A 10,997-nucleotide genomic window follows, 5' to 3' on the forward strand; every position below is an offset into this window, starting at 1 on the left:
ACACACACCAATAGCAAAGAGACTAGGCGGGAGACAAAGAAATGACGAGGAGGAGGATGGTGATGCGTGGGAATAGAAGAACTGTGTCAGCAAGGAATAACAGAGGAGGTGAGAATTTCTTTTCTGGCTTATCCATATCACCAGCGATAATAGTAAACGGCAGAAGAAATAAACGAAAGTCGAGTATGGGAAGATCTAAGCTCGCTCTCGCTCTCTCTCTCTCTTTCTCTCGGCTGGTCTTAGAATTACCGATGAAAGAAATGGGAAAGATCAATAGGAATTGAAAAAAATCACGAACTATGGCAGCAAACACGCAACAGCACACAAACAGAGGGGGTTCAAGGAAGAAGTTTCCTACCACTCACAGTTTTTGATGGCAACAAGCAGAATGGAAGAAGCTATGAGTTTAACACAATCCCCACCATGGCAGTGATTGACAGCGACAAATTGCAGGGAAGGAAGAAGATGGAATTGAATCAATGGCACAGAAGGATTCGGAGGCTGACAGGGTGATCGACCAAGCATCAGATACTTGAACCACAGCACTCGCTCGCATGACTGACGATCTGAATGACGACGAATGATGGATGGAGGAAGCAAGTGGAGGACGATCTCTCTCTCTTACTCTCACTTGGTTTAGAATTCTCCACAAACAGAGGTGAAAAGAAAGGTCGATTTATATCTGCCATTTTCATCTCTTTTTAATTTTTTTTAAGAGGCAAAAATGGTAATTTCAAGCAACAGAGGAAAAATAAAATAAAAATAAAAATCTCAAATGCAAAACATTAATGATAAGAGCTAACAAAAATTTCACTACACCACATGTTGTTATTATATTATTTTTTTCAATAACTTATAAAAATACAATGAAATTATCTTATTATTTGATCTAGCTTTATTATTATAATATGAGTTATTACACCCTTGCATTATTTCCTTAGTCTAGAAGTATATTGAGATCGTTCTAGTGTCTATTTAAATAAGCAAAATACACTTTAGATCTATCAAAACGTTTTGGCATGCTTGATTGTACAACTATTCCAACCCTAATGGTCATTGGCAGACCATTATTTGTTAAAGATAGCAAACTTATAAAAACCCCCTCTCTGTTTAGATAAGCTATAGGTGCTCTTCAATACCTCACGACCATTAGCCCTAATATAGCCTATTCTGTCAATAAATTGAGTCAGTTTATGGCTAATCTAACAGAAGTGCATTTTCAGGTTGTTAAAAGAATTTTGAGATATGTTAAAGGCACTTATCATTATGGAATTCATTTGAAACCTGTTGCAACTCTTTGACTAATGGCTTTTATAGATGTTAATTAGGCAAATGATACAGATGATTGCAAGTCCATGGCTAGGTTTTATGTTTATCTTGGTGGTTCTCTAGTTTCATAGGCTTCAAGAAAGCAGTGAGTTGTTTCACGATCCAGTACTGAATTTGAGTATAGAGTACTAGTTGATGAAGTTGTTGAGTTGAAGTGGATTTTCTCATTGGTATTTGAACTTGGTTTACCTTCTCAAAGTCCTCTAGTAATTTGGTGTGACAACATTAGTGCTAGTGCCTTTGCTTCCAATCTAGTTCAATATGCTTGGAGCAAGCATATAGAGATAAATATACATTTCGTCTATGATCAAGTTCTCTTAGGCACACTTGATATCAGATACATACCTTCCTCTCAACAAATTGCTAATTTGTATGACAAAGGCTCTTACGCACATACAGTTTACTACCCTCAGGAACAAACTTGGGTTATCAATTACATCCTCTCATTTAAGGGGGAGTGTTAGAACATAAGGATTAGTAGTAATTATCTGATTGGCATTATTTGTATCTAGAATATCCTATAGCCTTGTGTGTATTGATTCTGTATATATTTGTTCCTTTTGTACCACCTATGCGTGTTTACATTTCATTGATTGTTTTGTAATTGTCTTGTACTATATATATTAGCAATATAGAGCCTGCCAGGATCAAATCCTTTTGGCTATTATTCACATCCTTTTCTTTCCTCTTTCTATCTAATTGTTTGCTCAATGCATCTCCTCTTTACCATTAAAAAAATAATACTTTCTTTTTATTGTTTTCCTTATTATAGGGACGAATCAAAACTCACTCAAAGCATTGTCAACAACATATTGCATAATGTTAACCTTAGTTGTCCAAGTTCACCACTAACAGATCTTGTTGGAATTGATGAGAGTTGTGCAAAGATCGAAGGTTAATGAAAAAAGCCTCAAGAACCATAATTTGAGGTATGGGTGGCATAGGCAAAACCACCATGGCTAAAGCTTTATTCACCAAACTCCCCTCCAAATTTGAGGGTTGATGCTTTTTGGAAAATTTAAGAGGTGTAGAAAGGCATGGATTGACATGTGTATGAGATAAACTTCTCTTTGAATTACTAGAGGAAGAAAGGTCCTATCATAGGCCAACTAATGTTGCACGAAGTGCCCTTATTAAGAGGAGCCTAAGTTGTAAAAAAGTCTTTATAGTGCTTGATGATGTCAGTAGTTGGAGGCAATTAGAATATTTAGCTCCATATTGTAATCATTTGAAACCTGGAAGTAAAGTTATTATTACAACGAGGGACAAGCAATTCCTTGTAATTGGAAGAGTCAATGAGATATATGAGGCCCACCCTTTGAGCTTCCACAAATCTGCAGAGCTTTTCAACCTCAAAGCCTTTGATACATACCATTTAAAAATTGGATATGAATTCCTCTCAAAGAGGGTTGTTGACTATACAAAAGGCATTCCATCAGTTTTGGTAGTATTAGGTTCATGTAGATCATGTCTTATAAATATAATTATTATGATTTCATTTCTTAATGCCCATAGTTGTTAATGTAATCTCTATCATATTGACTCAGAAATGCCCAACACTTCTAAAGTAAATCAGGTCATTAACCAAATGTTTTACAATTCTTAATGATGCACTAGCAGAACTTTGGGATATTATTGATTTCAATGCCTAGTGTCAAAATACTTGATCAATAATGACCACTCCTAAGTAACCAAACTACTCCTTAATAGCTAGCTTCAATTTGACTTTGATACCACTTATTGCCTTTCTTTGACATAACCTAGTATTTGCCATACTACTTCCAATAAGGGTTTCCTGGGTTGCGTGAATTGGCTAATTACTTACTCCAATTGAGAAGGTAATGTACATCCTGTTGATGATCGTTGAAGATGATCTTCAAAATATACAAAACGTAAAGACATAAAGAAACCTGGGACACACTCACGGCATGCTTCACAAGGATGAATAATGCAAAGCTTCACAGATTGGATAATGAATTATGGTCAGTTTCACAACAAGACATGACAATAAGTCAATATTTTAGCAAAGTACAAAAGTCCTATATAACCAGATTTCAAAATTAGAAGATCAATTACGACCTCTACAACTATTAGCATGAGTATGTGAGCCAAATTTTAAATACGCTAATACAACTGTAGTTGAAGATGTAAGACAAGATAGAGAGTGAAATGAGAAAGAAGTAAATAAGTAAAGCGAGTGATGACATGAAGCGTGTGGTATGAGAGAGAAAGAGTGAGGTGATGTGAAAAAGAGGAGAAGAAAGAAGTGAGAGAATGTCATAAGGGTGATGCTGACTTTGGTGAGGGAAAAGTGAAAGTCTTGTGGTGAATGTTATCTTTCTTAATTTGGAATAAATATTTATTTTCATTAAGTCCTTCTCATGGTATTGAAACTCGGCCGAACCGACCGGGTCAACCCGGAAACCGGTGACCCGGTCCCTTGTTCGGTCTGGGTTTATTCCTAAATCAGTGAGGGAATGAACTGGTATAACTCGGTCAACCCGGGCTCAACCCGGTATAACTCGGTTAACCTGGTGGGTTGACTGGGTTAACCGGGTTATTATTTTTCAGACAAAACCTTTAAAACGATGTTGTTTTGGGAGATTTTTTTTTCATTTTTGATTTTTCAGAGTGCTAAGTTCATAAATAAAATAACAAAAAAAGTAAAACTAAAGTCAAAAAATGAAAAATTAGAGGTAGATATTTTTATAATTAATGTCTTCTCCAACTTAGTCTCTGACTCTCTGTCTCTTTTCCAGCTCAATCTCTGTCTCTTCTCTAGACTTTTGAGATTGAAGAGTTGTAATTGTAATGATAGATATTTAAAGTGTTGTATTTTATTATTGTTAGACTTTTGAGTGGTTGGATTTGGTTGAATATTTTTATAATTAATATCTTTTTATTTAAATTATATTATTTTAATCATGACCGATTTAACCCCCGGTTCAACCCTAATTGAACCACTAACCCGTGACCCAATGCCATGGTCAGTTTAATGACCGGTTCAGTTTTACGTATTTTGGTCCTTCTTTTCTTATCCAAACCTATGTCAATTACTCGGAGCTTTCTCTCCTCAAAATTTCAACAGTTTCCAACATCAGCATCATGTTCGGGGCAATTTTAAAAGCCAAATCTACAAAAAGTTGACTTTGTCACAAGCCGCGTTGTCATAAGCTGTTGGGTTCCACATATTGCTTATTGACTTATTGTTTTAATAAATTAATTAATTGATATCATTTGTGACAATAATTAATAGTTAGTCATGAATTTGTATATTAATAAACACTAACGGATGATTGCTATTTTGTTTTTCAAATGCATGATTCTATCATACCATCGCTAGAACTACATTTAATATATATTTCCGTTTTTCATCTAATATAATACACATACGCATGTCATCTTGTTTAGCTATTTTGTTGGCAACAGCTTATGCAATAAAAAATGTTTGTAGTTTCTTTTGAAAAGATTAAAATGTAAGGACAAATTAAAGTTGAAGTAGGTGATAGAAAGTCTTATCACTTAAATAAGTGGTTAAGGATTCAAATTTTAGTTTTTATATAAGTAACAATTTAATTAAAAAGATTTACTCTTTACTCCTAATACCTGGGGAAAATAATGTCTTTGCTGAGCTTAAAAAAACTGTATAAGGGTGGAGAAGTAATTAGTAATGAACACTTTGCAATATGCATTAAATCAACGAAAAATGACAGAAAAATTCTATTGAAATATGTAAATGATAATAAAATTGTCATGAAATATCATAATTCTTTTCAAATTCTTAGGGATCTTTCTAACATTAATAATTTTTGCTGAAATGACTAAAATGCCTTCAGTTTAAAATAAAAAAGTAAATATTAGAGAAAACTTTAGTTTAAGCAATTATTACTTTTCTTCTAATAATGAATAGAATAGAACAAGCAATCACAACTTTTCATGTGTAATTTTTTTTATTTTGCACAAAGAAAGTTGTGATTGCTAGTTCCATTTTACTCATTGCTAAAGAAAAGTACTTCCTTTAATCTTATTTATAAGTCATTTTCAATATGTTTTACTAAAATCAAGAAAAACCTTAAACTTTATTAACATTATCTTAACATTTAATAAATTTTCACCTCTATCCCTTACTACTGATAAAAAAATTATTTTTTAATAAGGGTAGAAAGGTAAAAATAAATATAGAAAATAATAAAGTGGTTTATAAATAAAATTAAAATTAATATTCTCTCTCTATCCTATAAATAAGACTGAAGGACTATTGCTTAAACTAAAATAGTGATTGATATTTACTTTTTTACTTTAAACTAGGATATTCTAGTTATTTCATTAAAAAATCGCTTATGTCATAAAAGTTTTTAAGGATTTGAAATTAATTATAACGTTTCATAGGATGTTATTATTATTTGCATATCTTAAAAGATTTTTCTGCCATTTTCCCTTAAATCAAAATAGTCAACTCACATCTTTAGTATCCCAAAATGAAAGATCTACAAATCATGATAATGCATTAACAACTTCATCATTTTTTTTTAATGAACACATTTCGCGTGTGAGATAGATTGTTGATTATATGTATAATCACATTAAAAAACTTGAAAAGAAATTTATTCACAAACAATGACCAATATGAAATGCATTATTGTTAAAATGAGAATATAAATTTATTTTTTTAAATGAGATTTGTTACTAATCCTTATCTAAGAATAAGTTTCTTACTAGATCCTCAAATATAATTCTTTCAAAATTATAACTTATAAAATTTCATGCATTTCAAAAATCTGACTCTTGTAAATTTTAACAAGTTGCAAATCTTGAAAGTTATATATATATATATATATATATATAATAAATGTAAAATTCTTAACATTTCAAACTTTTTCACACATAGAATTATATAACTTCTCTTTCAATACCAAAATGTCACTCCCCAAGGTACCATTGCAAAAATTTAATAATGCACAAGTTTATGATAAGGACATCATGTATACTACGAGATGAATGCCGCCTTCCCCGTTTGACAGTTGAGAGTGGCAAGAGAAGGCAAAATAAATAAATAAAGCTGAGGAGGGAAGATCATGAGGTTTAAAGTATGATTAAGTTCCTCTCAGGAACTTCTGACTTTTGCACAGGCGGCTGGATTGATTTGATATTAGACAAAAGACATTAGTTTTTAAATGAATTTTATTGCCACTATTCATGTGAGTCCCCACTTCAACTAAACAATTATACATCATGCCAGATAAATCACCTTTGGCGAGTCTCAATCTCAAAAACCTAACTGTTCGCTTTGAATAGCTGATCATAGTATCATGGCTTTTGGTACTGCTTCTTCGTCCTCGTCCTCACTTCCTCCCAAGAAACATGATGTGTTTTTGAGTTTCAGAGGCGAGGACACTCGTAGAACCTTCACCAGCCATCTCTATGCTGCCTTACGCCAGAGAGGAATTCGGACCTACATAGATTATAAGCTCCCAAAAGGCGATGACATCTCGGACGCACTGATCCAAGCAATTCAGGATTCAAGTATAGCTGTGGTGATCTTCTCTGAGAATTATGCCTCCTCCAAATGGTGTTTGAACGAACTCGTCCAGATCCTTTGGTGTAGAGAGGTCCAAGGACAGCTTGTTGTTCCTGTCTTCTATCAAATTGACCCATCTCATATACGCAATTATCAAAAGGGAATTTACATGGAGGCATTTACAAAACACGAGAGAGACTTAAAGCTTAATCAATACCAAGTGAACAAGTGGAAACAAGCTCTTTCTATCACTGCAAATTTGGTTGGCTGGGATTCTCGAACCTATAGGTCAATATATATAGTCTCTTCACTCTTTTTTTTTTAACAGAAAAAAGGCCATTTTATTGATAGCTAAAAAAAAAGTACACTCATTAATATTCAAAAGCAATAAAACTAGAGTACAATAAAACCAGGAAAGCAAATAAACACTTCCAGTACGACCTAGAAAAGCAATAAAGCAAGCAAACAAAAATCTTTACCTAATTCCAGTCCTGCTCTGATCCATTCCTCAACTTCAAAGTCTTGAACGAAGCACTCGCCTTTACCCACCTGATCATCCACCAAAACCACACAACGAGAAGTTGGTGCTGCAAGCAGCCACCCATTAGGCCACAACTTCCTTGCGCAAGAGGCTGCTAATGTCCCTTCGCTCTTTAAAACTTCATCTTTATTGATTAATTTGCGCTTAGCTAGCGCAATCAATTAATTCCATAGTTTTATGTTAAAAAGTATTATTATAAGCTGCTTGAGAAACGTAAACTGCATTCCCTTCGGTTCTAATTGTAAAGCACTCTTAATTACCTCACTAGAACACATTGTCTGAAAATGAAATAAATTTTTAATTTCAATTTTATCTCTATTTAAATAAAAATTTTTCAAATTTACATTACATATATTCTTTCTCATAATTAATGATTTTAAATACCGATAATGTAAAAAAAACATAATTAATACCCTATAGTTTGTCTTATACTAAGGACTAGAAAATGTTCTCAGAAGATGTTATATAATAGAGACCAAAATGAATAGTTAATAAAGAATGGTTTTGGCCTTTTGGGGTATTCATGCATGTGATCCATATATATTTTCTCTATCTTTTAAGACCCTTCCAGTTAAAATGTCATTGAAAAGTGTAATGTCTTGAACATTAATCACAACCAATCACAATCACTTATAGCCAATTAATTAAACGAGAAATATATTAAAGGAAGATAGAATCAACCTTGGCCATTTATAACTTCAAAAACTAAATATAAAACTTTTGTATAAATGGAATCCTAGAAATAACTTAAATTTGAAGGGAAGTATTAAAGGATATTAAAACGCTTTAAACCAGAGCAAGAATAGTTTAAGAAGCATGGAAAAAGGTTATGCATTGAAAACAAATGAAAACAGGATCAAAAGAGTCATTTTTTCACAAAACTGCACCATCCATTATAGACAAAAGACTTGTAAGGTTTCTCTTACTAGTCTCCAAACTTTAAGGTAACTAAGGGATTATCCCCTAAACTACGAGTACCAAGTTCGTAAAATCACAAATTAGGATCCCAAGTGTTTAAAATTTAGAACTCTTCAAAATATCTTTACAAGTTGAAAATCAATGTTTAATCAATATGTGGAAGCATGGTATCTCGAAAGGAATCAAGGCATTTACTTAAAAATTGGAAACAGTAAATTAGTATAGAAGAGAGGCATGCGTCGCGACTTGCCACACATGCATCGCAGCTTATGTGCCTGCACTGTAGTGCATTGCATGTATTTGAAAGTAAATTTTATTGTCATTTGACAGCAATCGGGGCAAACTTTTGACATTCGACGTCCAATTTAGATAATCTTAAGAGTCTACATAATGCTTTTTCTTAGTTCTAACAATGGCATTGATTTCACAATCATAGCATTTTTCAATCAAAATTTGGACATCTATTTCAAAAACTACTCTTTTTAATCTTATAACACAATAAAGGTGTCTAATTCACATTTCAAGTGCTAAAAGCTAATTTCACACTCTATACCACACTTAAAACACCAAAATGAACCTATACAATACACCATAACTCACAAATAATAAGTACAACATATTTTCAATGTTCAATCTCTTAATTTAAAAACAAAAGGGGGAGCCTTAAATTCATAATTCATCCTAACAATCCACAATAATTATAATTTCACTAACTTCCTACTTGCACTAATATTTTAGTCTTGTAGTAGATGTTGCAATCAATATAAATACATCCTAGGACTCAAAATACACAATTTACTACTAACCAATACATAATTCAAGTAAGCACACATATAAACTCTTAGTTGGTAATGTCATCAATAAATGTACATATATAGTATTCAAAATAAAGAGGCCTACAGTTATAGGAAAAAAGTCCTAAGCCTCAGATTGTTTCCCTCTGGCTTGTCCTGTTAAGCTAGTTCTTGTAATATTGAAGATAATGGGGTGAGTACAACCACTTAGTAACTAAGATCCATTTAACTTATATTAAAGCATATCAATCAATTTAAATGCAAGTGGTAATATAATCTCATAATCATATGAAACACCCATTCACTAAAACACTATTCAAGTGCAGTTCAATTTTATATTCATAATTTTATTCTATAACAACAAACTAGCACTTTTCACATTTAAGAAGATTACAATAAGTGTTTTCATAAAGATTCGTCGTAAGGGTCACAAAACAAACAACTATATGCCCTTTTAATCATTATATGCATGATTACACCTCCTTTATATCCTCTTTATGCCTTTAACATGAAACTGTAGACTATAACACATTGGGATCATCTATACACTAAGACTACCCTAGCCAGACATGTGTGATAGGTTACCCGACTAAGGTTTCCTGTCTCACTTGTGAGTCATAATTTCTCTTATTTCTTAAACTATGGGGTGTCATTCTCCTTAGACTAGCTTCCTTATTAAATAAGTAAAAAATTAGTTAGGTTTAAGTCCTTCATTAAACAAGTAGGATAATAAGTATAAATAACTCTAGGCAAACCATCAAGCTCTGATGAAAGCCTTACCATGAAAGGTTTCCCTTACAAAATCACAATTAACTCCAATCTTGAGGTAATTAAGGGACTAAACCCTTAATGGATTACCAAGTTTTAAAAAAAATACCTAAATAAGAACAATTCTCAAATCAATACATTGGGATCCAAAAATTCAACATTAATAATATTTAATAAACACTTGTTATGCTCAAATCAGAGTTTTAAAACAATGTAGAAGCTTGAAAATCACATAGGACCCAAAACTTTGAGTTTCAAAACTTAAAACTATGTTTTTTGCAGAAAACGTGACATGTGTTGAGGCTAAAGACATGTGCACTGTGGCTCACTCACCTCTGTGCCATACGCCACAGTACATTACATGAATTTGATGGATATCAGTTGTCAATTTAACATATATCCTCTAGGCCTCACTAGTTTAGGCCTCCTTGGTCCACTCTCTTTATGATAATCATCTTTAAGATGGCCAAGTGCCTCCCTATCTAATCTCAACTCACCATGACTGCCTTCAACCCTCTCCACAGTCTTGCTAGACTCTTTAAGTCTTTTCTTAAGGATTTCATCATGTACATCAATTCTCTGCTCAATCCTCTTCATTATACTTCTCAGTTCGAACAATATGTTCTCATTACTTGCAGTAGGTCTCAGTTGCTTTCTAGCTTATCTTAAGCCTTGACCCAACTTAACATGCTCGCTTAAGACATTCTCCTCTCATACCAAGACTTGCTGCTCTTGTCTTGATACATTTGTTGAGATGTTACCGGCTGTATTTCTTATTTGCACCATTCTTCCTTCCTAAGCACCATTCTTCCTTCCTAAGGATGGAAGTTATCCCATAAAAGAAAAAGAATTAGCACTAGCTCAATAAGGGAAAAGAACATGTGTATAATATTAAGTGCCAATTTCTATATATGCAAATGCACAATTCACAAGCAAACTCCTGACTCACAAATCCATAGTCCAGTTCTTATAATCGAAGAAATTGATACCAAGTTGTAAGTTTTCCCTTACTAAACCACAATTAACTCCAATCTCAAAGTAATCAAGGGACTAAACCCTTAATGGATTACCATGTTTGAAAAAAAATTACCTAAATGAGAACAATTCTCATATTAATACATTGGAATTC

The 10,997-nt window shown here is 32.9% G+C and overlaps 1 protein-coding gene across 1 annotated transcript; it reads left to right on the forward strand.

Annotated features, from left to right (window-relative positions):
- The first annotated feature begins 6,620 nt into the window (after positions 1–6,620).
- Positions 6,621–7,562, forward strand: LOC129289689 (TMV resistance protein N-like). Its single transcript, XM_054926499.1, has one exon. The coding sequence runs from the start codon at positions 6,639–6,641 to the stop codon at positions 7,170–7,172; it is 534 nt and encodes a 177-aa protein (XP_054782474.1). The 5' UTR covers positions 6,621–6,638; the 3' UTR covers positions 7,173–7,562.
- The last annotated feature ends 3,435 nt before the right edge of the window (positions 7,563–10,997 follow it).

This window comes from Prosopis cineraria, unplaced genomic scaffold, assembly GCF_029017545.1.
Source record: "Prosopis cineraria cultivar Desert tree isolate PC_DT_omini unplaced genomic scaffold, ASM2901754v1 PC12, whole genome shotgun sequence".
NCBI lineage: Eukaryota > Viridiplantae > Streptophyta > Magnoliopsida > Fabales > Fabaceae > Prosopis > Prosopis cineraria.